A 26,398-nucleotide genomic window follows, 5' to 3' on the forward strand; every position below is an offset into this window, starting at 1 on the left:
GCTCAGGAGGCAGCCGCGTCAGACCCGCCCCCCAAACCGATTGGCTGGAGTGTGGGCCCAGGATGGGCCGGGGGTGGGTCCACTTAAAGACCGAGGGACTCGAGCGATAGCAGTCCGAGCTCAGGGACTAAGCAGGTGCTTGTGCAGTGGGCTGATCCTCCGCGTCTCCAAGCTCATGTCCTGGGGGAGAAGGTGGACTGTGCTTCTCTGACGGACTCTTGTGTACCCCCCCCGCCGGTGGAGCGGAGACCATGGCCTCTCCTCAGGGCTCCCGGGCTCCGCTGGAATTCGGGGGACCCCTGGGTAATGGGGCGGGGGTGGAATCTGTAGTCAGGCTCAGCGAGGGCTCAAACGGGGCGGGGGGCGGAGGAGCTAGGATCTGAGGGTGGAAAGCTTTGAAGGGTCTCCAGAAGCAGAGGGATCTGGGGCTTGCGAGGGACTGTCTGGGGAGGGGGCTGCACAGCACCGGATTGTGGGGTGGAGGATTGTACCAAGAGCAGGAGGAGGAACTTTGGGGGGGAGAGGGGGCGGGGCCCAAGATGGAAGTCAGGGGAGGGGCTGAGGGCTGAGAACGGGATATGGAAGAGGGCAGTGGGAATGCTGAGGGGTCCTGGAGACGACAGGGCGCCTGGGCGGGGCGGGGGGGTGTTGGCGTCGGAGGGCAGCTGCGGAGCCGACGCCCGACGCGATCGCCCCCGGTCCCAGGCGCGGCGGTGCTGATGCTGCTGCTTCCTGCCACCATGTTCCACCTGCTCCTGGTGGCCCGCTCGGGCCCCGCGCGCCTCCTGAGCCCACCCCCCTACCTGCCGGGACCCGAAATGCTGTGGAGCCCGCAGATACTTCTGCTGTGGTTCACCTGGCTCGGCCTTCAGGCGGCTCTCTACCTATTGCCGGCGGGCAAGGTGTGCACTCGGCTCGCGGGGGAGGCGGGCGGAGGGAGGGGGCTCCGCTGGAGAGAAGACACTCTCACCCCTTATCAGAGCCGCTTTGTGCCTGCAGGTGGCCGAGGGACAGGAATTGAAGGACAAGAGTCGCCTGCGCTACCCCATTAACGGTGCATGGACGCGGGGGCGGGGGGGATGGCTCCCTGCGCTAGAGTTGTGCGAGTGGGGATGGAGCTCTAGGCCCAGTGGAGATTAGCCCCCAGCCCCAAGCTCCGTCAGATGCCTATTTTACGCTGTGTGCCCAGGGTAGCCTTGGGGGAATCTCCCTGTCCCTCTCCACGTCCCTTGTTCCTCCACCCCTACCCGCAGCATTTGCTCTTACTCTCTGCACCAGAGCAGTGGTTGGGGTGACCCAGAGGCAGGGCCATTGACCTCCTTGGGCTTTGGACTGTGTTTGTGTATTGGGGGGCGAGGGGGGAGTGAAGGGGAAGGGCAGAGGTGTAGGGGCGCAGCCCCCAGGATTCATTGTGTACTGTGGTTCAGGCTTCCAGGCCCTGGTGCTGACAGCCCTGTTGGTGGGCTTGGCTGTGTCTGCCGGGCTGCCTCTGGGGGAGCTCCCGGAAATGCTCCTGCCCTTGGCCTTTGCGGCCACCCTCACCGCCTTCATCTTCAGCCTCCTTCTCTATCTGAAGGCCCTGGTGGCCCCTGCCTCGGCCCTGGCCCCTGGAGGGAACTCAGGTGAGAGGGGTCCCAGTAGGGTGCAGACAGAAGCAGATGGGGGTGCTCACTTGCATCTTCAGCCTCCGTTATTCTCCAGGCAATCCCATCTACGACTTCTTCCTGGGACGGGAGCTCAACCCGCGCATCTGGTCCTTCGACTTCAAATATTTCTGTGAACTGCGACCTGGCCTCATCGGCTGGGTAAGCTGGGCATGTCTATGTGGGCCAGGAGGAGGGGTGGGACGCCTAAGCAGTGCTTGGGCAGGACAGGGCAGGGCCACTATTGCGCAGAGGTAAACCATTAATCACTCATCCCACAAATATTTGTTGAGTGCCCCGGGCACTACTCTAGATACAAGGAGACAAAAGAGAAAAAAAGTTATGGGAAAGCAACAAACAAACAAACAAACAAACAAAACTCTGCCTTCGTGGAGCATACATTCTAGGAAAGACAGACAAAACACGAGTGAAATATATGTAGCGTGGCAGGGGCGCTACGTGCTAGGGAGAAAAGCATGGAGGGAATTAGGTGAGCAGGTGCAACTTTAAATAAATCAAGCTCAAAATCTATTCTGAGGACAGGAGAGGCTGATGCTTTGCTGCCTGCTGGTCCTAGCGGTGCAGCAGTTGAGACTGATCATTGGGTGAGCAAGCTGTCCATCACTAGTGGCCTCGAGGACATGCCAACTGTGGGTTTGGGTTATAATCACCCATGCTGGACTGTGGTCACGATTTCCCAAAGGGTCTCTTGGGCAAGGTCCCTCATGTCACCCTGGAAACTAGAGGTGAGAGGAGGCCAAGTGTCCACCATGGATCTGCACCCTGGCCCCCGAGGCAATTTCCCCATGTGTGAAATGGGATAAAGTTAGAACTTCCTGCAAAGGTTCTTGTGAGGGTTAGAAGTGGTAACGTTAATCACAGCACCAACCCAGTGCTACCAGAATGGGTTTACTCACATGAGTGAGTATTTATTATGTGCCAGACACATCATGTTTCGTGCTGCCCATTCACTATGTCAACGAGTCCCCAGACAAGCTCCGTGAGGCAGGTCCATGATTATCTCCATTTTCCACATGGGGTGGGGGAAAGGAGGCTTTGGAGGCGGGCTGGGAACAGACTGCCCTGTCCTCCCTCTCCCATGTCCCCAGGTCCTCATCAACCTGGCCCTGCTGATGCAGGAAGCAGAACTTCGGGGGAGTCCCTCCCTGGCCATGTGGCTGGTCAATGGCTTCCAGCTACTCTATGTGGGTGATGCTCTCTGGCATGAGGTGAGGCTGGACTGGGCGAAGAGGCAGGGAGGGCATTTGAGGACCTCATGGGGACTCAGTGGGTGTGTCTGGGTCCCACCCTTGCAGGAGGCTGTTCTCACCACCATGGACATCACACACGACGGGTTTGGCTTCATGCTGGCCTTTGGGGACCTGGCCTGGGTACCCTTCACTTACAGCCTGCAGGCCCAGTTCCTGCTCCATCACCCGCAGCCCCTGGGGTTGCCCATGGCCTCAGTCATCTGCCTCATCAATGGTCAGTCAGGAGGGGGCTCCTCCCCCTTTCATTCATTCATGTTCTGTTTATTCAGCATCTGGTAGGTACTAAGCCTCAGGCACTCCTCTAACACAGGGGTGGAGGTTGGGGGTGGGGGGGGTAGGGACTGGGTCCTAGGTCTCCAGGCCAACTGGGCTGTGGGTGGATGGTCAGGGTCAAGTAGAAGGCTCTAAACCTCAACCCTGACCACTTGCTCATGCTTTCCCCTAGCTGTTGGTTACTACATCTTCCGGGGGGCCAATTCCCAGAAGAGCACCTTCCGAAAGAATCCTTCTGACCCCAGAGTGGCTGGTGAGCTGGGTTTCTAGGGTGCCATGAGTGAAGTGGTGCAGCCGGGCTTCCTCCAGGTCCCCCATCCCATTCCCTGTCTTTCCCCAGGCCTTGAGACCATCCCCACAGCCACGGGGCGGCAGCTGCTGGTGTCTGGGTGGTGGGGTATGGTCCGCCATCCCAACTACCTTGGAGACCTCATCATGGCTCTGGCCTGGTCCTTGCCCTGTGGTGAGTGGCTTGGGAGGGCACAGGACGAGGACCGCGCGCGTGTGAGGGACAGAGGTGGTGACCACAGGATGCCCCGTCTGGGCGTGGAATGGAGAACGGGGATGCAGCCTAGTGGAGGGAGCAGTCAGGGAGCTGGGAATGGATTCAGTGAGTGGCTGGGGGCAGACCTCCCCGCCAGCCTCGCGGAGCCAGCCCCTTGCTGCAGACCCGGACCTTTCACCAGAGCCCGTGTCCCTGTGAGCCATTCGATGCGGAAACCTTTGTGAGCTGGGGAGCTGCTGGGCGGTCACAGCCTCCACTTCCCCACAGGAGTGTCTCACCTGCTGCCCTACTTCTACCTCCTCTACTTCACGGCCCTGCTGGTGCACCGGGAGGCCCGGGACGAGCAGCAGTGCCTGCGGAAGTACGGCCTGGCCTGGCACGAGTACTGCCGGCGCGTGCCTTACCGAATCCTGCCCTACGTCTACTGAAGCGGCTCCACTCAGCCCAGACGGGGGCAGGTGCCCACCCATCCGGCAGCGCGGCCGCCTGGGAGCCTGGGCCCCACCCTGCTCTGAGCTCCAGCAAGCAGGGACCAACAGCCTCAGGGAGGTGCTCTGGAGCAAGGAGAGGTGCAGCCAGTGCCCACAAATGGGAGTGGAGGGGCTCGCTCTTCCTCCTGGATAAACATCTGGAACCCATGGTACCACTTCCCTCCCTTTCTGGGGCTAGGGTGTTTAAAAACTGGTTGGGTCAGCTCTGGCCCAGGACAAGCTGAGAGGTGGCTTGTGGGCCCGAGAGTCTGGGGTTGGGCGGCGGGGGTGGGGAGTGGGGGTGGGGTGGGGGGTTGGGGACACGACAACAGCTGTTCCTCAGAAGCAGGCACTGCTCAGAGGGCAGACCAGTCACAGCTTTATTAGTGACAGAGGGATCCCAATTCAGCCAGGGAGTTCCTCGATGAGAATTCTTGGAGCAGGTGGCAGGGAGCCTCCCCAAAGCCGCTCCAACTCCCCGGTGAGGGCTGCCACCTCCTCGGCCACCACAGCGTGGGCTCGATGGGCCCGGGCACAGTCCAGAGCCAGGGGTGTGAGGGCCAGCTCATTTTCATTGGTCCAAGCCAGTAGGAACTGGCACTTCTTCCGCGCCCGGTAGAGGCGATCTCGCTCTTCCGTGGCCACAGCTTGCTTCCGGGCCCGGCCCAGCGTCCGCGCCAGGTGCCCCAGTGCTGCCAGCGTGTAGCCTTTCTGGTCGGCCGGGCCTTCGCCCATGAGGATGCGGGCGGCTTCGCGCATGGCACCCCGTGTGCCCAGGGGCCCAGGCGGATGCTCGCCTGCTTCGAGCACCTGGGCGGCGGCCTGCAGGGCTTCCTCGGCAGAGGCGAAGACCTGCTGCGCACCCAGGGCTCCGGAAACGCCGAGCAGCGTGGCACAGAAGTCGGAGAGCAGCGCATCGTCGCCGCCGTGATACAAGGCAAGAGTGTGCGCGTAGGAGAACAGCACGTTGGGCAGCTGGAAGCGCACGAGCGGCGAGGCCGGGCTGCGGCTCAGGCTGGCCAGCGTGGGGATCCGGGTGGGCACGGCGGGCGCGCGGGCCTCGGGAGCGTCTTCGAGAAACGGCTCGGCGGCGGCCTCCTTCACGGGTTCCGGTGACGTCCTCGCGGGGGTGGGCTCCCGCTCCGCAGGGTCATGGTCCGCAGCATCATCCACCTCCTCCAGAAGCCGCGACCCGGCCCCGCGGCCCCACCACCACGGCCGCCACGGGGGCAGCAGCCGCCCGGCCTCGCCACGGCTCAGCAGCCGCTCGAAGGCCGCCTTCTCGGCGGGGGCCAGCAGCTCCCAGAGCCTGGTGAAGCCGCCTGGCGCCGGGCCAGGCCTGAGGCCGCCGTCCTCGGGGTCGTCCTCGGTCTCGCGTTGCTCTCGCAGCCGCCGTAGGGCGCTGGCCAGGCGGCTGGGCGAGGCGCTGCGGCCGCGGAGCTCTCCCAGCACCTGGTCCCGGTAGAAGGCTTCGGCGCAGGTGCCATGCGCCCGGTAGCAGCGCAGCGAGCAGTAGGGCACATTACAGCGAGGGCAGGTGTAGCGCGCGGGCTGGGCCTCCCCGGCCGGGCAAAAACCACAGGGCCCGGCCGGCTCCATGGCAACTGGCGCCCCGCGCCACTTGAGAACGCTCACGGGCAGCGCTGGGCAACTTCCGGTGCTAATCGGTTACTTCCGCCTCCTTGCGAGGCCAACGGAGCGTACTCAAAGCTCCCGAGGACTCTCGGCAACTTCCGCCCACACTCGGAAGCCAAGCCCCACCCCTCGGTCAAATGGCGCTTGAGCAGGCGCAGGAGTGGGTCGGGACGCACAGGCCCCGCCCTGCGCGGTGAGCGAGGGAGGGCGAGTGCACCAGGCCGGTGCTCCGCTGGTACCAGCTCGCCCCCTAGTGGTTCCCTTTTTAGCACGCTAGAGCCTCCTGGCGGAAATCGATCTTTGAGAAGCACCTACTCTAGGCCCCTAATTGCGCCAGGCCCATGGGGGATGAGATGCATCCCTGCACTGGAAGGGCAGTCATTCTACTAGGGGACACAGACAAAGGGGAGTGTAGAAAAAGGGTGAAGATGGACTACTTGGCCTAGTCTCTGTTTATGTGTGTGTTGGAGGCATTTCCCCTCTTGAGAAGAAAGCAACGTTTAACAGATATGTTATAATATAACAGATATTATTTCCCCTCTAAATCTATGGTTCATCCAACTTTAAGGTGAAGAATCCATACTAGGTGCCAAAACACATCGAGAAGCAAAGAGATGGGATCCCTGTCCTAATGAGCTTGGTTTGTGGTAGAGTGGGGTGATAACCCCCACACACCATGCCAAGGGCCCCAAGGACTTGATCCATGGCACCCACACTGGTTCTTTAGACCCACCCCCAGTTAAGTTTCGCTTTCACAATACCTTGTATTTATATCCGTATGGATCATCTACTTCCCTATCAAGATCTGGATGGATTTGATGACCTTTTAAGTCCGCTCATTTTTTACATCCCCATTACTACCGGTAGTCTCAGCTACTAGTCCCTTAACTGGTTCCCTTTCTTGCCAGTTGTCCAGAAAAACCAGCCAAAGCACTGGATCACAAGTCAGATCACATCAGGCCCTTGCTTAAACCCTTCCTTGTACTTGGTGACCCTCCACTGCACTTGGACTCAAACCTAAACTCCTGTCCAGGTTTGACAAAACCACACAGCTCTGCACACAGTTCTCTGGGCTGGACCTCTTTCGTCATCTATTTGATAGGTTTCAGGCTTCACACATCCCATTTTTAGAGACCTTCCCTAGGATATTATGTCCACCCCCAACCACCCCTCTTTCATTACAACACCCTGCTTACTTTCTTTGAGGCTCTAACACTTAACTAGCTTCTGCACTTAAACCACAAGAATCAAAACACCTAGAAAGGAGGTGACCGTCATTTTCTTAAAAGATTACTAGAGATAAAAATAGCCTATATGTTTGCACACTATGTGGCAGGTGCTGATCTAAGAACTTCACATCCTTTATTTATTCTTCGCAGCAACTCTCAAAAACATGATGGCAGAAATTAAATAATTTGAAGGTTGGAAGTGAGAAAATAAATGAAGCAAGAATTCAAACTTTTTTAAAAGGCAGTCCAAGTCTAGATCCAAGGTCTTTACTTCATGTTATACTGTTTTCCAAGAACCAGCAGGTTCAAAAACCTTCGCAAAATGAGTGGGTACCCATGTTGCCAGGGGAATCTCGAATCAGTCCCAGAGAATTCCACTCCTAGGAACACTCAATCAACCAACCCACCAACCTGAGCTACGATTAGGTTAAGGTACAAACAAGGTTACCACAGTGCCAATGTAATCAGGCAGTGCTTTCTGTAGGGCCACTTTTAGGCAACAGGCTTGGGCAATGGAAGACCGAGTAAGGTAGAAGGGCCCATAGCAACCACCCGGCTGAACGCAAACAGGTCCATCAGGAAACCCACCTCAGAACAGCCGTAAGCCCTTGCTGACCAATGGGCTGCTTACAACCAGGCACAGGAACTAAAAAAAAGTAAAGTTCCACATGTTCCCCTACCTCCTCCCCCTCCCCCTTAACTACAGGCCCCCCACCACTGCCTCCTGGCACAGTCTCTCCTCTGCTCCCTTGCAGTGTATTCAATAAACTTCCATCTCCTCTGTTCTGCCTTGGGTGAATTCTTTCAGGGCTAGCACCGCTGACCTCCCAATAGGGTCGCCCCACTTTCCAGAGTAGGGACATAACTAGCCCCCTGCCCTGGACTCCACTAAGGCCATAGCTGGTCCCAAGTTCAGGAAAGGTCCGACTGGCCTTCCCTGATACATCTTCTTCTCACACTTCTCTACTGATGCCTACTGATCCTCCCACAGAGAATTCTCATCTTCTCTGTTTAAAGAACAAGAACGAGGCGCCAGGGTGGCTTATTCAGTTAAAGGTCTGACTCTTGGGTTTCAGCTCAGATCTTTGAGCTGGAGCCCTGTGTGGAACCCCACGCTCAGTGGAGGGCCTGCTAAGATTCTCTTCCTCTGCCCCTCCCCCACTCTCTCTCAAATAAATAAATCTTAAAAAAAAAAAAAAAAGGAACAAAAACAAAAAAGGATTTGGGAGAATTATCAAGTTATTTGGAGTGGGGAATTTCCCCAACTCTCCATCTGAAGAGTTACCATCTGGGGTTACCAATTTTCATAGTAAGCCTTTTCTTGTAGTTTACCATGCCTTCCCCATGCCAGCTGAGAGCCCCTGCCTCTTCCAACCTGACTGTGTCAAGAAACCAGAACCAGGCCTCACTGTTCCAATGAACACACCACCAGCCCTAGAAGCTGTGTATCTTCCCGAGGCCCTGCACGTGAAGATGAAACAGTGAGATGACTGAACTATGTGGCTTTATTGGGGAAAGCCAGGATTACAATGGACTTAAGAGTTGGCATTGGGGCCCTTCTTCTTGCCAAAAGTGGGCACAACGTTGACAAAGCGCCTGTTGTACTGCATCCGCCGTTTGGCTCGGCCTGTCTTCTTCTTCTTTTTCTCCTGTTTGGCCACCTGGGAAAAGGGAGGGATGATAAGACCTTCCACGCCTTCCCTCAGTCTTAACTCCAGGCAGGGAGAAGGCAAACAGAGGAAAGACCAAAGGTCTTGGCTTAGCTTAAAAACAAACAAAACAAAACCTGCACACAGAAAAACAAAAACCCAAAGTCTAAACACCACCACAAATACTCTCACCTACCTTGGGAGTCTGCCCTCTTACTTTCCCAGCACGGGCCAGAGAGCCATGGACTTTACCTGTGGTGGGAAAGGAGGTCAGAAGACAGGAGAGCAAGAAGGCCCCACCCAGTAGAATCCCTTCTCCCTCAACTCAAGCCTTTGAAGATAAACAGGGACCAACAGGGAATGAGAACAAAGTTACAAAGATATGACCTCTGACCCAAGGGTGTTTATTTAGTATGGTATGTTCCAGGGTTTCACGTCAGGATTTTCCAGCCCCTGACTTTAAACAAGAAGGAAAAGTACCCTGGAGAATCTAGTCTGGCTTGATCTTAGTGACCAAACAAGGGACTAGTAAATAACTGAAACCGAACGAGGCTGTGGCTCAGGCTCCCATGGACCTCTTAATGAACAAGGTAAGCAGGAAGAACCACCCTGGGTTGAGGACACTGAACTTCACACCCCACCCTCATTATGAGTTTACAAACATTTCAAAGAACAGTGCTCCCCAACTCACCTCCGAGCATGCGGCCGGCTACTTCCAAGGTGGTCAGAGCCTCCACTCCACACTGACCTAGGGTAGCCTCATCCTCCAGGGGCGTGCCTGCCAGGAGCACGACTTGATCTTCTGGCGCGATGCCCTCCAGGGAGGCTACATGAGCCTCGGGGAAAAATAAGACTCATCAGCGTTTCCGCGGGGAGGTGGAGACTGAAGAACACAAGAGGACGGGGCCCAGGAAGCACCACGCAGCCTTACCTTGATCTGGGCGACCGTCTCCTGGCCGGTCACCTCGAGGGTGTGTAGCTCCTGGGCGCGGACAAAGAGCTGCATGTCGGCGACTGAAGAAAGAGAGACTCGTAAGAGAAGAATGCTCTGGGAGAGAGGGGGGTCGGGGGAAGGTAGCGGGCCGGCACCGATCGCGCTGGGATACAGGTGGTCGTGGGATCTCACGTGGGTTAAGGCCGGGCCTGCTGGGGGGGGGGGGGTCGGCTGGGGACCGGGAGCTGGCCCTCAGAACACATCCTCTCCCTCTATTTTTCCCGCGCTCTCTGGCTTCGCGGCCAACCTGCTAATAGGCCCTCCAGATCCAGCGGTGGCCCAAATCTTACCTGAACCGCGGGCACCGCAGCCACTACCGCGAAGATGGAGTCGAGAAAGAGGAAGGAGCAAGGGCGCGCACGTCCTCACCGCCTGCTGCGTGCCACGTCACTGCTGGGCGACCGCTGGAGCCCTTGGTGTTTGTACCGCCCACGGCAGTCCTAGCTCCGCCTCTTTACGCTTTGCGCAGGCGTTCTTTCGGTCCCGGGCGCGCCCAGGAAGGGGCGGGATCTGGCCGGTTGTACGCGCAGAAGGGCCGTGTACGGGAGCAGTTCAAGATGGCAGCGGCCATGTTCCGGGCTACGCTGAGAGGGTGGAGAACCGGCGTCCAGCCGGGCTGCGGGCTACGGCGGCTGGTGAGAACGCTGAGCCTGGAGGTGTGGGAGGAGGGCTGCGTTGACTCTCGTTGTCGTTCCTGTAACCCTGGAGCTCAGATACAAGATAGAAACAAGGTTCAAGGCCTGCAGGGCGCCTCGGTGTGTGGGGCTTAGAACCTGATTGGTGGATAACTTGGGTTAGTCAGAACTGGGAGGGGCTGCACATCGACTCCTGCCGATTTTTTAAAAGGGATACCGTTCCACGAGGTAGGGGGTCGGCCCCAGATCATTGGTGACACGAATGGGAACCTAGAGTTCATGATATACAGGTCCCTTCGTTCTCCTTCCCTCTTCTCGTAACCCCGGGGCCTATCAGGACTCCAGGGTATCTGTTGGGAGAAGTGTCCAAGAAGGATCTTTAGGCTGGAGGATGGGAGGACAGATTGCAGAGAGTTACTCTAGGTAGATTGTTTATTATTGTCTTAATTTTTCTCAGATGGAAAAAGGGGGTAATAAAATACCTAGCCTGTGTCATTGTAAGAATTAAGTCAAAACAATACCCGTAATACATTTAGTCCAGTGCCTGGCGGTGTTTATATGAGGCCAAAATGTTCCAGGTAAGCGAGGGTCACATCGGATGATGTGAGTGGATTATCACGATTGCTGAAAGTGCCTAATCCAGAACTACAATATTTCAATAGAATGTTTAGAGGAAACTTTAAAATACTGAAAAAGACTATGTCAGTCAGACAGTAAATTGACTTTGGCTTTTAAGTCCCACAGAAATCCCAAGAGATGGGAGCCCTTCAGAGTGCCTGAATTGCTTTTCCAGACTCACCTCTACCCTGGCAAACTGAAGTCTGGGGCTTTCATATCTCCAGGCTTTTATTTAGCCATGCTTTGCACCCGTGGTGTTTCCTTTTTTTTACTTAAGTTCTGCCTCTCCTTTGTTGGGTGGGTGTGTAGTGGGTGGGCTGATGGGAACCGTGGTTGTTTGTTTTTGTTTTTGGCCTCAGAGTCAGACCCAGGAGCCTCCTGATTACCCCAGCTTTGTGGAGTCTGTGGATGAATACCAGTTTGTCGAGCGCCTGTTACCCCCTACCAGCATCCCAAAGCCCCCAAAGCATGAACACTATCCCACTCCCAGTGGTTGGCAGCCACCCAGAGGTGAGCTGGGCGATGGGGATGGCTTGAGGTTTACAGAGGGAAATCTCCCTCTCCCTAGTGGTCTACCTCCCCAGTTGAGGCTCTGGATTCCCCAGTGGGCTCAGGACTTGTGTGGAGGTCTGTCAGGGCTTAGCATCTGTCTCATGTTCAAGGAAGGGCCTGGGAATGCAGCCCTGTTTTACTGGTACCCATCCATCCACACTGTTGGGATGAGGTCTTCCCATTCAGGAAAAGTGAAGCATAGAAGACCTAAGAGCTGGGACCCCCACTCCCACTCGAGTAAGTCTTGTACCATAATTGAGAGCACAGCTTCGTAGTTGGGCAGTTCTGGGTTCCAATTTGGCTCTGCTGTTCGTTGCCAGTGTGATCATGAGTTAGTCACTTAGCTTCTCCCATCTTCAGTTTCAGCAAAATGGAGATAATCTGCTCAGTACATAAAGCACTCAGCACAGAGCCCAGCATGTGGTAGGTAGGTGTTCAGTGCTGTAAATCCCCATTTCTTTGCGCCAGAGGTTGATATTAGCCTCCCTGACCCAGGGGAGAAGTGCAGGATTCGCCCCAGATCGGGACCTAAAGATCCAGGGAGGCATGGCCCTAACATCATTTCTTCTTGAGCACCTTCTGCTGCCAGGCCCTGTGCTGGGCCTATGAGGTTACCAGGTCAAACCAGCTGGTCCTGGCTTAAATTTAGGGAAAGAGCAGGTCTTCTGACCTGAAATCTAGAGGTGGCTTTACCATTGGGTGCACTGAGTCTCTGTAGACTGTGAGGGGAAGGGCATCGGCTAAGGTGGCATAAAGCCTGGGGAGATTTGGCTTCTCACCATTCTTCCATGTAACAGACCCCCCACCCAACCTGCCCTACTTTGTGCGGCGCTCTCGAATGCACAACATCCCTGTCTACAAGGACATCACACATGGCAACCGCCAGATGACTGTGATCCGAAAGGTGGAGGGGGACATCTGGGTAAGTGAGGGCATGGGTCAGGGGCTGATTCTAACCCTTTCAGGGCTGAAGGGATGGGAGTCTACTAGAGGGGATGGTCTGACCAGGCTTGATTTATCATCGTCCCCCTCTCCCTCCCCAGGCCCTGCAGAAGGATGTGGAAGATTTTCTGAGTCCACTGTTGGGGAAGACACCTGTCACCCAGATCAATGAGGTGACAGGTACCCTGCGGGTCAAGGGCTACTTTGACCAGCAGCTCAAAGCCTGGCTCTTGGAGAAGGGCTTCTGAGGCCCAGCTGAGCAGGCTGCATGATAGCATCCCCCACAGACTAGAGTCCAGGGGGTCTCGGGAGGATGGAGGTGGCTGTTGGAGCAACTGGGACAGGAGGTACAAATGCCAGGGCTAAGAGCTTGGGCAGGGCAGAGTCAGGGCTAAAGGGCTTCAGAGCAGGCCTCGCTCACATTAAGGGGCAAACGGGACCCTCTCCACAGGTGCCAGCAGTGGGGGAGGGCTGCCTGACAGTGGAGACCCTGCCTTCATTGGAGCTTATTGGGCTCAGCTGTTCAAATTCTGGAGGTTGTTGACTGGTGAAAGTAATAGCCCAGCCCAGTTTAGGGGAGGGTAGCACAGGGCAAACCCACTGAGTACATTTCTTCCTTGGCCCTCAGACCCTCACTGCTGCAGACATTCTCAAGCCCTTGCTCCAGGCCTGTGGAGAACCCAGAGGACTCAGGCCTGGGTCCCCGAGATCTTCAGTTCCAAGTGCAGGCATAGAAGGTCCATGTCAGCCCCTGGGCTCATTTCTTTTACCCATGGAGAAGTAGAAGGCCCAGTCACCTTGGCTCCATTCTAGGGAGAGTTGGGTCTGACTACATTTCTAGCTCTAAGAAGCTAAAGTGATTAGCTTGAGCTGGTCTTTCCACAAGGGGGTGCTCGGGAGCTCCCAGCCAGCCTTCCTTCCCAGCTTGCTGGCCTGGTATCAAGGCTGGACGGGAGCTTTGCAGGAAGAAAGGTGCTGGCCTTTTGTCCCTGCCATCCCGTCCCACCCCCAGCCAATGAACCTTCACACTTGCCCAATTCTTGGGAGTTACAAAGGTCAGAGGCCTGAGTTCCCAGCCTCATCCCACCCTCCAACTAGTTAGGGACAGGGTTCAAAGCCTGGCTCCCCTACTTGTCCTCTGACCTAAGGTAGGGAACCTAACCTTTCTGGGGCTCAGTTTCTTCGTATGGAAAATGGGGATATCTTCATAATAATTTAATGACTTGTCTAAAGAAACCCACACCCCTGGGGATTCTCAAGTCGACAGCTTGAGCAAGAAAAAGAAGCCTGGCACACGGATCCTGTGACACCAGCTCCACCAGTCATTAATGCGAGTCTTTATTTGGCTGTATATACAATTTAAGCTATTAAAATTTGTACAATATTTACAAATTAAATAATCACCTGAAACTGTCTCCAGCAACTCTTGTAACACAGAACCGAGGGAAAAAAAGATGGGGGCAGGCAGGCCTCGGCTCCTGTGGTCCCTACCTGGCCCAGTGCCTTTTCTAAACTGGAAAGACCAGGAGCCTGACATTCTTGCTCCTCTTTCCTAGGGTCAAGCACTCAAGTTCAAAGACAAAATTTAAGCCAAAAGACAACAGCAAGGAAGTAGTTACAATTCTTCTAAATTCAAGAGAAGTTCTGTAAGTTGAGAAGTGGCCTTCCCCAGATTCTGGGGCTTGCAGTGGTTCAGGAGCAGACACACGAGCCCTCAGCCTGGCGTAAGGCTGGGCAGTGGTTGCTGGGTGAGACCAGGAATGGTCTCACTTGATAGACAAACTGCAGGGAGAGGGGGACCTGAGGGGAGGGGCAGGGCACCTTGTGCTGCCCCCCTGCTCCTCTACCCCCAGGCACTCCTTTCCCTGAGCTGTGCGATTGCCAATAAGACGCAGAAACAACACAGGGCCTAAGGGACACAGCCACCATCACAGAGGATTCTAGGGAGTTTAGGGTAAGAAAAGGGACAGCAGTACCAGTCTTGATGGGTGGTCCAGGGAGCAAGTTCCTGGCCTGCCTCCAGCCCCTTAAGTTCACACATGGGATTGGGGAGCTAATACTGTTTAGCAGTGAAGCGATTTCACTCACACACACACAAGTGGGGCCTGGAGGGGCTGCCCCTTCTCCCAGAAACTGCGCCTCCTGCCTTCACGGCCCCAGCGGAACAGGCTGAAGGGTGGGAGAGAAAGGCTGGAACGGACCCGAGATCCCCATGGCTGCCCGGGTCGGAAGGGCTGGAGTCAACTGGGGCCTCAGGCGTCTTTCCACTTGGCCTAGGGGATGCCTCCTCCTTTGTCTCAGAGCTGGGGGTCGTTACTCCCTGGTGCACATAGACAGGGAGCGGGCACTTGGTGGCAGGATGTGTTACAGCAAGGGCTGCTCAAGAGAGTGGAGGCAGGGGTAGGACTGGGGTAGTGTCAGTGGGCGACGGGGGACTCCAACTTTTGCAGGCGGCGGCGACGGAGCTCTGCTGCATCGGGCTCCCCATCCTCAGGCAGCTCCTCCATGCCAACTGACTCAGGAGCTGGGGACAGAGTTCAGAAGTGGAACCGAGAGAAGTTCCTTCCCCGCTCCCCGCCTCCCCCCAGGCTGACCGAGACTACCTGGAGGCTTTTCAGGCTCAGGGGCTGGTGGGGAGACTCCTGGGGGTGGGGTGGTGGTCTCAGAGCTGGAGATGCTGGTGGGGGGGGCAGCAGGGACAACTGCAGGGGCAGTCTCCTCAGTGGGGCTGACTGAGGTGGCAGGCCGGGGGGGCCTAGGAAGAGAAGAAGGAAGAGGCAGGTGAGGCCCTGACATCCTGGCACGATTGGGCAGATTCTTCTGCCCCTTGGGAGCCTTGCAGGGTAGCGTCAGCGCTGACGTCCGTCTGCAGCCTGAGTTAGCAGCAGACACAGGCGAACATGTGCTGCGGGAGTCCTCACGGGTCCATACCACAGATAGGCTGTAAGTCAGTGGCCGGCGCGAACTGTCGGCCTTGCTCACTCTGACACTGCATTCTCTAGTGGGTGCCAGGCTCCTTATGGGGCACCCGAAGGCTTTGCACTGAATAAAACTGCACTCAGATCTCAGACTCCAGCTCCCCTCCACGCCTGTGCGGTCACTGCTGTGTGCCAGGCACTCTGTGCACGTGACCTGTGGACGGGACTTAGAACCCTTCTATTCAAAAAAGGTGACGGTGGTCACCGAGCAAGTGAGTGGTGGGACCAGGACTTGAACTTAGGCCAGGCTGGCTCTGGGTGACTTTATTTGTTGACTCAAATCAGGGGTAGTGGTTCCCAGGCACATGGTCACCATATGTGAGAAGGGGATACATGATGAACTAAAGCCCTAGGAATTAGGAGTAATTTGATTTTAGAAAAACATAAAGGAACAAGATTCAAAGTCTCTAATCAACGTCAGTCCTCCTGAGACCCAGGCAGGCCTTCTTCAGCGAGAGGACAGAGGCCTCGAGAACCTGGAGATCCTACTATGCTACAGACAGGTCAGCCTGAGTTAACAGGCATCATGGGTGGCACAAGAGAAAAAGGCCAAGAACCCTGGCTGGGGGCCTTCTGTGGGCAGCTGCACGCTGCCGCCACGCATCCCAGAACCCCACGCGGACTTACCCCAAGGAGGCGAGCACGGTGAGGTACTGGTTGATCTGCAGCATGGCGGCGTCCAGCAGCGTGTGGATGTTGCGCAGGCTCTGCAGCCGAGCCTCCAGGTGCTGTCGCTCGTGGCCTTCCAGAGCCCGCAGCTCCTCCGGGGTCAGCCCGGCAAAGCCCGCAGGGGGCACGGGCATTGGGGGGAAGGCTGGAGAGAGGCAGAGGCTCAGCCTGGGCCTGACACCCCCTACCTTCCAGATCAACCCCGAGTGTGGCTCAGCTTACCAAAAGGTGGAGGCAGCGGCATGCCCATCCAGGGGGGCGGGAAGGGGAAGCCCGGGGTGGGGCCAGCCTCAGGGGCCGGGGCGGAGCCAGGGCCGGGGGCCGAGGCAGAGGCTGCAGAAGCAGCAGCGCTGGCTGCTCCACTGGGCCGAGAAAGGGCTGCTGAAGAGTAAGAACAGGAAGATGGGGAGCGTTAAGAGGCCTCCGCTTCCATTCCTCCCACCCCTTGGCTGTGGCAGTCCCCAAAAGACTCACCTGCACTAGTGGATGGAGGGGCCACAGCCTCTCCTGAGCTGGGGGGAGGTGGGACAGGTGGGAAGGGGCCCATGGGGGGCCATAGCGGGAACATGCCTGGAGGAAAGGGAGGCAGGAGGCCCTGGGGGACTGCAGAGAGAGGACAGGGAGTGAGAAAAGGTCCAAAGTGAGATAGAGGCAAATCACACACGAGAGGCTGGCCGTTAGGAACTCTGTCCCTGCTCCCAAGGGCCGCTCTGAGCTCGGCACTGATGACACAAGATTACAACCCATTGATAGATTACAACCCATTGATGGCTCTTCCAATGACTCCCTTCCCCACCCGGACTGAGCTTCTGGAGGACAGGGAATCGGATTCATCTCAGTTTCCCATACCTGGCTCAGGACAAGTACTCAACAGGGTGTGTTGGACGGCCAAATGAGGGGGCCACTCACAGTTGGGGGGCTGCGGCAGGAGTGGTGGGGGGTGAGCGGCTGGCGGTGGCCCTTGATCCGCAGGTTCTGGGGGCGGTGGTGACTGGGTCGGCAGTGATGCCCGGAGGACATCCATACGGCAGGTAGGGCAGGTCTGCTGCCGCTGGAACCAGGAGCGCAGGCAGCTGGGGGGTCAAGACCAGGTGATGGTCAGTAGGTCCCTGGGGGCCTGCCTTCCAGAGCCTTTCCCCTCGTGTCAGGCCCCCCGGGGCCCCTCCCACCTGGTGTGGAAAATGTGGTTGCAGGGCAGCCTCTTGGCACCAGTCACCATCTCTTCTCGGCAGATGATGCAGACATTGTCCATTGCCTGGAGTTCCTCTGGGGTGGCATCTGGATACCTAGTTAGGACAGGCCAAGGATATGTCAAGACCAGAGGTGGAGACAGAACCTGGCGCAGAGCTTGGGACAGCAGCTGGACCGGCCCACTTACAGTGTGTTCATGTTGCGGATGGCTCGGCGAGACATGATGGCATCCGTCACAGCCTTCTTGAACTGCCTGAAAGGCCAGTTTCGGTGAAAGCGGGGTGAGGGGGGGTGAGGATCAGGTATGGGTCGGGGGCAGGACGGGCTGGGCTGGGCTTACCTCATGGCCAGGTACATAGGCCGGATGGCAAAGAGAGGGAAGGTGTGCACCTTGATCATGATAGTCATGAAGGCCATGTAGAGCAAAACCTTGATGAAGCCTGGAGGCAGGGGGAGGTGCAGAGAGCAGCAGTCACAGGGCCTGGGAGGCAGGGCCGGGGACGCTGGGCCAGGTCAGGGGAGGCCCAGGCTCTTCTCACCTGTAAACAGCTCCGTGTAGAGCATGTACACGGCCTTATTGTCCCAGGGGTTCTCGCTCTGGAGGTCCACAGAGTGCAGTACATACTTGATGAAGATGGTGAGCACCATAGTCATCAGGATGGCATACTGGGGGGGGGGGGGGGGGGGGGAGAGAACATAAGCACACAGCGCCCCCTGGCTGCAGTCACACTCTGCTGGTGCTGGGCGCGGGCTGGGACATGGCTGCATCCTCCCAGCTCCTCCTCGCCCGGGCTGGTGTCACTTCTGGCAACTCCAGACCTCTCCAGCCCGGGTGGCCTGTCGAATGACAGAATTAACTGTCCCTTCGTAACGACATGGCTTTGCCGATGAAAAGATGCAGGTCAAGTGCTCAGCACAGGGTCTAGCGTACAAGTGAGCACCCAACCAGTGGGGACTCCTCCCCAGCAGTCCATCAAGCTAATTAGGTGTGCGTGTAGAAGGCGGGAGCTGACACTGACTGATGGCTGCTCCTTGGTGGCCCGCACAGGCCTGGCCCCAGAACAGGTGCTCAGTAAGGGCTGGTTGCGTTCTTCAAGCCCCGTTCGGTGCCACCTCAGGCTTGTCCTCCCAACCTCCCAAGCCAGTCTTACCTCAAAGCCAAACACCAGCTGCACAGAGGCCCCACGGGTCAGGATGCTGTGATAGGCATGGCTGACGAAGAGGAAGTCCAGGATACCCAGGAGGAACATAAGGGCTGTGGGGACCCCCAAATTGGGGGTTGGTGGGGTCAGCGCAGGGCCTGAGAGCCGCTTCCTGCTTTAAGACCCCTCCCTCCCCCCCTCAAGCCCACCATGGCCCTAGCCATCTAGTCAGGTGGCACACTCCACTGACCCCAGCCCCCTGGGAACTCCAGTTTTGCCTAGGAGGGTATTAGAGCGGCCCGAGCTCCAGGTGAGGAGGCCAAGAGCTAAGGGGCTGGGCAGCTGAGAAGCCCTGGAGTGGAACAGGGCAGAGATGATGCAAATTAACTTCCCAATTTATCTTTCCTGTACAGCTGTGGGTCAAGGGGGACGCCTGTGCTCTAGGGTACAGGACCACGGTTAGTGACTTGTCATGTTCCAATCGTCCACGGTGCCTCTTCTCCCTCCAGCTCCCTCCTCTCCCCTCCCATGGATCTCACTCACAGACAATGCGGCAGTGAAAGAGCCAGGAGATATTGGGGCTGCGTTCCATCTAAGGCAGAGCAGAAAGGGGGCCCATCAGGAAGGCTAAGGCTCACCCCACATCCCCAACCCAGCCTTCACTGCCCAAGCCTATCCACCAAGCCATTCCCTGGCTCCCATCTGCTTCAGAGAACCCCCTGACCCAACTCACAAAGTCCACACGGTCCTCAGCCAGCCAGTGAAAACACTTGAGGAAGAGAAGGAGAGTGAAGAGTGCAACAAAGCGGGGGCTGAAGTCGTCCCGAAAGACGGTGAAGGCCAGACAAGTCTCAGTGACAGCGTACCAGGAACGTTCCAGAAGGTGCTGGGGGGTGGACAAGGAATGATGAGGAACTCAAGACATTCAGCTTGCCCAGCTCCCTGCCCCTCACTTTTGGAGTCCTGAACATCTTACCTCCATCTCTGCTGCCCTCAACTGTCCAAAGAACACCTTGCCCATCACTTTGCCCAAGAGAAAGACAAGGACAAAGGCCTGGATGTAGAGGACCTAGGAGTGAGAAGAAGCTATGGTTTGAGGTCACTTTCTGCTCTGCTATGTCTGGGGCTCATCATTCGGGAACCTCCCTATGTCCCCATCCCAATTAATTCAAAGTTTGGCAGCTAGTGGACTACTTGGCTTCTCTCCTACTTACCTGACCTCTAGCTCCGCCCCTGCCTCAAGCAGACTCCTCCTCCCCGCCCAGGGAGCTCCCCCCGACCCTGAGCCCCGAACTCACTGCCATGCTGGGGCTGGACTTGGTCAAGTACACCACAGTGGGGTAGAACTGGTGCTTGAGGTAGTAGGCATGAGCCACCACGGCCCCGGTCAGCGCCAGGCTGGCCGCCATCATCACTGCGGTGCGGAACATTGCCCTGGCCTGGAGACCTGTGCGGGGAAGGGAAGGACCTGTGTGATGTGCACCCTGTGCAAACCTAGCACAGTGCCCGACACGCGGTGTCACCAAATGGGGGGGGGGGGAACAAAGCCCGCCTCACCTCACCCTCACAATCATGACGTCAAGAATAGCATACGCTTCCCCAATTTGCAAATAAGAAAATGGAGGCTCACAGGGGTTAAGCGAGCCCACTGACGCAAGGCCTGGAGCCTGGGTCAGTCTTGTTTCAAATCTAGGGCTTTCCACGCCGCCTGCCAAGCCGCCGCCTCTAGGGAGGCAGGAGGAGAGGCAACCGTGCTGGAGGAGGGGGGAACCACTACCACGGCCTCTGAAGTGAAGATGATGGGGAGGATGCAAACGCAGAAACCTCCAGAAGCAGGAACGTGCCGTCTGGACTGGGAGAAGCCAGGCGCTGGGGGGCGCAGCCGGGCAAGCGACAGCGCCGGTGACAGCTCGGCCAGGGTGGGCAGCTGCGACGCGCGCCCCGCGGGAGAGGGCGGGGTACGTCAGCCTGGAACCCTGGCGTCCCCCAACCCCCAGGGCAGTGTCCACTCGGGGGCAGCGGAGAAACGGCCGATCGCCGGGATGCTGCGGCGGCACGGAGAGGGACCCGGGGCGCCCCCCGCACCTGTGATCGCCAGGAGCTGCGAGCGTCGCAGGCGGGGCCCAGCCTCTGGAGAGCGGCCGCGCGGGCGCCTGAGGTCTACGGCCAGCTGACAGCTGCGAGCGGGGCTGAGGGGCCGCGCCCACCCCGGAGCCCTCAAGGGGAGGGCCCAGGTCCCGACTCCCAACCACAACCCGGGCCCGACCCCGGCCGACTCACCAGGAGCCCAGCGCCGCGAGCCCGCTCGATCCCCGCGACTGCGGAGGCGGCTCGGGTTAACAACACTCCCCACCCCCTGCGAGCCGGAACTTCGGGGGTGAGACACCTCACTTCCGGCGGGGCTCAGTGTAGATCGTACCAAGTGCACCCTTTCTTTGGCCGCACCGCGCACCCTCCGTGTTGCCGGGAGCGGTGGCCCCACCACCGTATCTAGGCTTCGTGCCCACGACCTGAGCAAGAGATGCGAGAGGTGGTCGAAGCGGAATAGGGCAGCCCGGCAGGTGGTGGAGTCCCCCCGCCTATTGGTCCCAGATGGTATCGTCTCCGTCTCCAAGTGGACTCAACCCAGGGGAGGACTCAGGCTCTTAAGGCGGGGAGGAAGGTGGGGCTTTGTGCGGGCCGTACCACTTGGAGGGGGGGAGCGTGCAAGGGACAGACATTACGGGCTTAAGTGGAATAAAATGCTTAGAGTCTCATCCCAGAAGATTTCAGAACAATTTGACAAATAAGATGCTTTCCTGGAGAACTAGATTCAGAAAAGAAAAATTTGCTCCTCCATGATTACCCCCAAATTGTATGGGAGTGTGTTGGGTCCCCGTGGCTGCTATTAATTGGCCGAGATAGAGTTACGCGGACCAATAAGAAAAAGGAAGGAAATTTGCTGGCCTATGGAAAGAGCAAAGCAGGTGAGCGGTTGCTAGGCACGAAAGGCAGTGTTGCCTAGGTCTAGGTTCAACCCCAGTGGGCGGACAGCTGGCGGGGAGGTGGGGAGAGGGGGGCTACAGGCCGTGGGCGGGTGATCTGTGTCTGCGCAGGGGAACGTTTATTGCGCCACGAAAGGGAGGCGCAGGCTGGTGTGTCTAGGACTAAGAAGGCAGATCTTTAATACCGGCTAATCTTGGGGTAGTGTTCTGTGCAAAGGGACTGACTTCAGCTTCCCTGTGCCTACAGCTTTGCCCTCCTTGTATTATCCACTCCCCGGCCATAACCGCAGCTACCACTGGTCTTGGGCTGCCCAGTATTTACGTTTGTGTCTCAGTCGCAGCCAAGCCAGTCTGCTCATTCACAGAATGAAGCCAATACGCCCAATTTGTGTCTTGCATTTTTCTCTGTCTCATGTAGCAATCAATCACCAAAGTGTATGGGCTAGGAGGTGCTATGCTCATTTTGTACGTGGGACAATGGAGGTTCAGAGATTTAACAAGACCTGTTCTAGGATTGGCATCGGGTCTGTCTGACGCTAAATTCCCATCCTGTTGGCCTCAGCCACCTTCACCACCTCCTGAATTGGCTTGACCAGTTTAGCCTGTAACCTGTCACAGAGTTGGCTCCCTGACAAGGCCATATGTTACTTTCTAGTGACTGCATCCAGTGGTGAGCTTTCAGTTCTTGCCTGATTCGACCTCTCTCCTCTTCTAAAAAGTCTCCTCCCTGAGCTTCTGTGATCCCACAGGCCTCTGCTTTTCTTTCTGGCTGTGCATCTGCCCCTTTCCTCGTCTGTCCTTTCCTCTGCGCCTTTCCTCTGTCTGTCCTCTGTCTGTCTCTTCCCCACATGTCCTAGATGCTGGTGTCCATGTTGGCCCCTTCTGTTTGTTTTCTCTGCATAAAGCCCTCTGCTCCTGTGGATTCCATACCCCCATCATGTGCGGATGACTCCCAGGTCTGGTCTTCACCCAGAATGTCTCCTGTTTTTAAAACGTTTCGGTGTTCCTAGTCCTCCACCCCTACCCCGGCTTCAGAAACCTGGGCATCTTGTTCACCCTCTCCCTCTCCATCTGTCCCCACACCCAAACTGGTAATGAAATCATTTATTCAGTTGTCTACAAATGTGTTGGATGCAGCCTGTTCTAGGAACTTAGGATATCAATGAACAAAGTAATGATCTCTGCCTTTGTGAAGTTTTACACATGTGGATGTGATGGATGATAAACCATATACATAATATAAGTGAATGCTCTACTATGTTGGGAGGTAATAAGTAGGTAATAAGTGCTATGGGCAAAAAAGAGCAGAATAAAAGGGATCAGGAGTGTGGTAGGGTGCTTGAAGCAGGTGGCAATATCAGTGAGAAGCTGAACAAAGACTTGAAGGAGGAAGGGGCATGAGCCAAAGGGACGTCTGGGTAAAGAGTCTCAGCTGGTTAAAAGTTGAACTGTCCTGGTTTGTTGGGAGGAGGTGAGTATGGCTGGAGTGGAAATAGCAAAAGGGTAAGTGGGAGGAGGAGGCAGAACCAGATGGCATTAGCCATTACAAGGACTTTGGCTTTTACTCTGACTGACATGAGGAGCCATTGGAGGGTGCTGAGTAGAGGTGTAACATGCTCTATTTGTGTCTAAAAGGGTCACCCTAGCACCTGTGTTATTGAATGTAGTGGGGTGGGGGGCCAAAGTGGGAACAGGGAAACCAGTTAGGAGGCTCTTACAGTATACTACTCAAGAGATGAAGTCCTGTTGATTCTGCCTCCAAAGTGTCTCTAGAATTCATTCTTTCTTTTCCATCTTCATCTCCTGGTCTTGGTCCAGATCATCATCATCTCATGCCTGGGCCAGTTTAACAGCCACCCAACTGGTCTCCTTTCCTATACTCTACTTTCTTCTTAGTCCCCACAGTGGCCAGAAAAATCCTCTGCCACCTCAGCTCATTCCTTGCCTCCCCTCCCCACACTCTGCCCTTTAGGCATATGCCCTGTATGTGGGGACCCCAGATGTATCATATATACAAAAAAAGGTAAAAAATGTATTTTTACCAAATCATTATATTTTTTCAAAATTAAATAAAAATCATCACAAATTAGATTTTTTTAGGAGGTGGGGAGGGGCAGACGGAGAGGATGAAAGAGAATCTCAGGCTGGCTCCATGCCCAATGCAGAGCCTGTCCTGGGGCTCAATCTCACCACCCTGAGATCACGACCTGAGCCAAAACCAAGAGTCGGACAGTGCACTGACTGAGCCTCCCAGGCACTTCGGGCGCCCCACAAATTTGATATTTAATAAGTGGGGTAACAATAATATTTGATTGGTGAGGTTAAAAAAGTTAAAATACTATGGGGCGCCTGGGTGGCTTAGTCGTTAAGTGTCTGCCTTCGGCTCAGGTCATGATCCCAGGGTCCTGGGATCGAGTCCCACATCGGGCTCCTTGCTCAGCGGGGAGCCTGCTTCTCCCTCTGCCACTCCCTGCCACTCTGCCTACTTGTGATTCCTTTTTCTCTCTGTGTGTGTCAAATAAATAAGTAAAATTAAAAAAAAAAGTTAAAATACTAGATACAATAACATGTAAAATGGGAAGGAGGGTGTGATAGGAGAGAAAAAATTCCCATGTGTCCATCAGGAAGAGAATGGTTAGATCCATCTATTCCAATAATGTTTAATCCATTAAAAAGGCAGATTTAAAAGAATATCAGACCACTTGCATGATTAAAAATAACCCAAAGTATAGGGTTTTCTATATATAGTATGCCATCTTCAAATGGTGAAAATTTTACTTCTTCCTCACCAATTTGGATGCCTTTCCTTCCTTTTTCTTATCTAATTACTGTGGCTAGGACATCCAGTACTATGTTGAATAAAAGTGGCAAGAATGGACATCCTTATCTTGTTCCTGATCATAGGGGGAAAGCTCTGATAAATGAATTTAGTAAGGTCAAAGGATACAAAGTCAATGTACAGAAATCTGTTGCATTCCTATACACCAATAATGAGCAACAGGAAGAGAAGTTAAGAAAGCAATCCCATTTACAATTGGACCAAAAATAATAAAATACCAGGAAGAAACTCAAGCAAGGAGGTAAAAAAACCTGTAGTCTGAAAACTATGAAACATTGATGAAAGAAATTGAAGACGATTCAAATGGAAAGATATTTCATGCTCAGGGATTGTAAGAACAAATACTGTTAAAATGTCCATACTACCCAAAGCAATCTACAAACATAATGCAATCCCTATCACAGAACTAGAACAAATAATCCTAAAATTTATATGGAACCACAAAGACCCCAAATAGCCAAAACAATCTTGAAAGAGAAAACCAAAGTTGGAGGTATCACAATTCCAGATTCTAAGTTATATTGCAAACCTGTAGTAGTCAAAATGGTAGGGTACTGGCACAAAAATAGATGCATCAGGGGCACCTGGGTGGCTCAGTTGGTTAAGTGTCTGCCTTCAGCTCAGGTCATGATCTCAGGGTCCTGGGATGGGGCCCCATGTCAGGCTTCCTGTTCAGTGGGGAGTCTGTTTCTCCCTCTCCCTCTGCCCCTCCCACCCCCCTGCTCGTGCTGTCTCTTTTTCTCTCAAATAAATAAAATCTTAAAAAAATAGACACATCGATCAATAGTACAGGATAGAAAGCCCAGAAACAAACCCACAATTATATGATCAATTAATCTTTGACAGAAGAGACAATAGTATGCGATGGGAAAAAAGACAGTCTCTTCAGTAAATGGTGTTGGGAAAACTGGACAGCTACATGCAAAAGAATGAAACTGGACCACTTTCTTACACCACACACAAAAATTAACTTGAAATGGATTAAAGACCTAAATGTGAGTCCTGAAACCATAAAAATCCTAGAAGAGAGCACAGGCAGTCATTTCTCTGATGTCATTCATAGCAACATTTTTCTAGATATATCTCTTGAGGCAAGGGAAATAAAAGCAAAAATAAGCTGTTGGGACTACATCAAAATAAAAAGCTTCTGTACAGCAAAGGAAATAATCAACAAAACTAAAAGACAACCTACTGAATGGGAAAAGATATTTGCAAATGACATATCCAATAAAGGGTTAGTATCCAAAATACATAAAGAACCTATGCAACTCAACATCCAAAAAACAACCCAATTAAAAAATGGGCAGAAGACACAGAACAAGCATTTCTCCAAAGCAGACATCTAGATGGCCGACAGACACATGGAAAAATGCTCAACATCACTCATCATCAGGGAAATGCAAACCAAAATCACAATGAGATATCACCTCACACATGTCAGAATGACTAAAATCAAAAACACAAGGAACAACAAGTGTTGGCGAGGATGTAGAGGAAAAGGAACCTCGTGCACTGTTGGTGGGAATGCAAACTGGTGCAGCCACTGTGGAAAACAGTATGGAGGTTCATCAGGAAATAAAAAATAGAACTACCCTATGATCCAGTAATCATACCGCTGGGTATTTACCCAAAGAATATGAAAACACTAGTTCAAAAGGATACATGCACCCCTAAGTTTATTGTGGCATTATCTACAATAGCCAAATCATGGAAGCAGCCCAAGTGTCCGTTGGTAGATGACTGGATAAAGAAGATGTAGTATATATACACAATGGAATATTACTCAGCCATAAAAGGAATGAAATCTTGCTGTTTGCAACAACATGGATAGAACTAGAGAGTATAATGCTAAGTAAAATAAGCTAGTCAGAGAAAGACAGATACCACAGGATTTCACTCATGTGTGGAATTCAAGAAACAAAACAAACGAACAAAGGGGAAAAAAAGAGACAAACCCCAAAACAGACTTTTTTTAAAAAATATTTTTTATTTATTTATTTGACAGAGAGACAGCGAGAGAGGGAACACAAACAGGGGAAGTGGGAGAGGGAAGTGGGAGAAGCGGAGCAGGGAGCCTGATGCGGGCAGGGAGCCTGATGCGGGGCTCGATCCCAGGACCCTGGGATCATGACCTGAGCTGAAGGCAGACGTTTAATGACTGAGCCACCCAGGCACCCCC

The 26,398-nt window shown here is 54.8% G+C and overlaps 5 protein-coding genes across 7 annotated transcripts; 2 read left to right on the forward strand and 3 right to left on the reverse strand.

Moving 5' to 3' along the window:
* Positions 1-31: 31 nt before the first annotated feature.
* Positions 32-4,330, forward strand: TM7SF2 (transmembrane 7 superfamily member 2). The gene is made up of 10 exons (XM_035013196.1): positions 32-303; positions 706-902; positions 1,000-1,054; positions 1,428-1,622; positions 1,702-1,805; positions 2,753-2,872; positions 2,960-3,128; positions 3,360-3,440; positions 3,528-3,650; positions 3,960-4,330. The coding sequence occupies exons 1-10, from the start codon at positions 252-254 to the stop codon at positions 4,118-4,120; spliced, it is 1,257 nt and encodes a 418-aa protein (XP_034869087.1). The 5' UTR covers positions 32-251; the 3' UTR covers positions 4,121-4,330.
* Positions 4,331-4,497: 167 nt separating this feature from the next.
* Positions 4,498-8,374, reverse strand: ZNHIT2 (zinc finger HIT-type containing 2). Its single transcript, XM_035013201.1, has one exon. The coding sequence runs from the start codon at positions 5,759-5,761 to the stop codon at positions 4,568-4,570; it is 1,194 nt and encodes a 397-aa protein (XP_034869092.1). The 5' UTR covers positions 5,762-8,374; the 3' UTR covers positions 4,498-4,567.
* Positions 8,375-8,513: 139 nt separating this feature from the next.
* FAU (FAU ubiquitin like and ribosomal protein S30 fusion) lies at positions 8,514-10,070 on the reverse strand. Its single transcript, XM_035013203.1, has 5 exons — positions 9,960-10,070; positions 9,607-9,689; positions 9,367-9,511; positions 8,872-8,927; positions 8,514-8,687 (listed from the first exon to the last, which is right to left on the reverse strand). Exons 2-5 carry the CDS (start codon positions 9,679-9,681, stop codon positions 8,562-8,564), a joined length of 402 nt encoding a protein of 133 aa, XP_034869094.1. The 5' UTR covers positions 9,682-9,689; positions 9,960-10,070; the 3' UTR covers positions 8,514-8,561.
* A 112-nt stretch (positions 10,071-10,182) lies between these two features.
* On the forward strand, positions 10,183-13,831 carry MRPL49 (mitochondrial ribosomal protein L49). The gene is made up of 4 exons (XM_035013202.1): positions 10,183-10,304; positions 11,282-11,432; positions 12,272-12,396; positions 12,518-13,831. The coding sequence occupies exons 1-4, from the start codon at positions 10,227-10,229 to the stop codon at positions 12,662-12,664; spliced, it is 501 nt and encodes a 166-aa protein (XP_034869093.1). The 5' UTR covers positions 10,183-10,226; the 3' UTR covers positions 12,665-13,831.
* SYVN1 (synoviolin 1) lies at positions 13,731-20,779 on the reverse strand. Of its 3 annotated transcripts, none has more exons than XM_035013200.1 (16): positions 20,677-20,779; positions 19,695-19,843; positions 19,373-19,465; positions 19,130-19,282; positions 18,940-18,988; positions 18,406-18,509; positions 17,794-17,920; positions 17,595-17,694; positions 17,442-17,507; positions 17,233-17,349; positions 16,973-17,136; positions 16,538-16,666; positions 16,286-16,441; positions 16,022-16,208; positions 15,020-15,171; positions 13,731-14,940 (listed from the first exon to the last, which is right to left on the reverse strand). In XM_035013200.1, exons 2-16 carry the CDS (start codon positions 19,824-19,826, stop codon positions 14,834-14,836), a joined length of 1,836 nt encoding a protein of 611 aa, XP_034869091.1. In that variant the 5' UTR covers positions 19,827-19,843; positions 20,677-20,779; the 3' UTR covers positions 13,731-14,833. The 3 variants fall into 3 exon arrangements, with proteins under 3 accessions (XP_034869091.1, XP_034869088.1, XP_034869090.1); XM_035013197.1 differs by having other exon boundaries at positions 16,286-16,444; XM_035013199.1 differs by lacking the exon at positions 20,677-20,779 and adding an exon at positions 20,482-20,669 and having other exon boundaries at positions 14,828-14,940; positions 16,286-16,444.
* Between the last annotated feature and the right edge of the window lie 5,619 nt (positions 20,780-26,398).

Source organism: Mirounga leonina, unplaced genomic scaffold, assembly GCF_011800145.1.
Source record: "Mirounga leonina isolate KUSES-001 unplaced genomic scaffold, KU_Mleo_1.0 Mir_166, whole genome shotgun sequence".
Classification (NCBI taxonomy): Eukaryota; Metazoa; Chordata; class Mammalia; order Carnivora; family Phocidae; genus Mirounga; species Mirounga leonina.

Excerpts from the sequence above, each read along its gene's own strand:
- TM7SF2 (XM_035013196.1), top strand. The coding sequence starts at position 252 with ATGGCCTCTCCTCAGGGCTCCCGGGCTCCGCTGGAATTCGGGGGACCC. Across the intron at positions 3,129-3,359 it reads AGTCATCTGCCTCATCAATG|CTGTTGGTTACTACATCTTC; the intron begins GTCAGTCAGGAG and ends GCTTTCCCCTAG. Across the intron at positions 3,651-3,959 it reads GGCCTGGTCCTTGCCCTGTG|GAGTGTCTCACCTGCTGCCC; the intron begins GTGAGTGGCTTG and ends ACTTCCCCACAG.
- ZNHIT2 (XM_035013201.1), bottom strand. The coding sequence starts at position 5,761 with ATGGAGCCGGCCGGGCCCTGTGGTTTTTGCCCGGCCGGGGAGGCCCAG.
- FAU (XM_035013203.1), bottom strand. The coding sequence starts at position 9,681 with ATGCAGCTCTTTGTCCGCGCCCAGGAGCTACACACCCTCGAGGTGACC. Across the intron at positions 8,928-9,366 it reads AGCCGGCCGCATGCTCGGAG|GTAAAGTCCATGGCTCTCTG; the intron begins GTGAGTTGGGGA and ends TTCCCACCACAG. Across the intron at positions 8,688-8,871 it reads TAAGAGGGCAGACTCCCAAG|GTGGCCAAACAGGAGAAAAA; the intron begins GTAGGTGAGAGT and ends CCCTTTTCCCAG.
- MRPL49 (XM_035013202.1), top strand. The coding sequence starts at position 10,227 with ATGGCAGCGGCCATGTTCCGGGCTACGCTGAGAGGGTGGAGAACCGGC. Across the intron at positions 10,305-11,281 it reads GCTGCGGGCTACGGCGGCTG|AGTCAGACCCAGGAGCCTCC; the intron begins GTGAGAACGCTG and ends TTTTGGCCTCAG. Across the intron at positions 12,397-12,517 it reads AGGTGGAGGGGGACATCTGG|GCCCTGCAGAAGGATGTGGA; the intron begins GTAAGTGAGGGC and ends CTCCCTCCCCAG.
- SYVN1 (XM_035013197.1), bottom strand. The coding sequence starts at position 19,826 with ATGTTCCGCACCGCAGTGATGATGGCGGCCAGCCTGGCGCTGACCGGG. Across the intron at positions 18,989-19,129 it reads CTGAGGACCGTGTGGACTTT|ATGGAACGCAGCCCCAATAT; the intron begins GTGAGTTGGGTC and ends GCTCTGCCTTAG. Across the intron at positions 18,510-18,939 it reads CTTTCACTGCCGCATTGTCT|CCCTTATGTTCCTCCTGGGT; the intron begins GTGAGTGAGATC and ends GGGTCCCCACAG.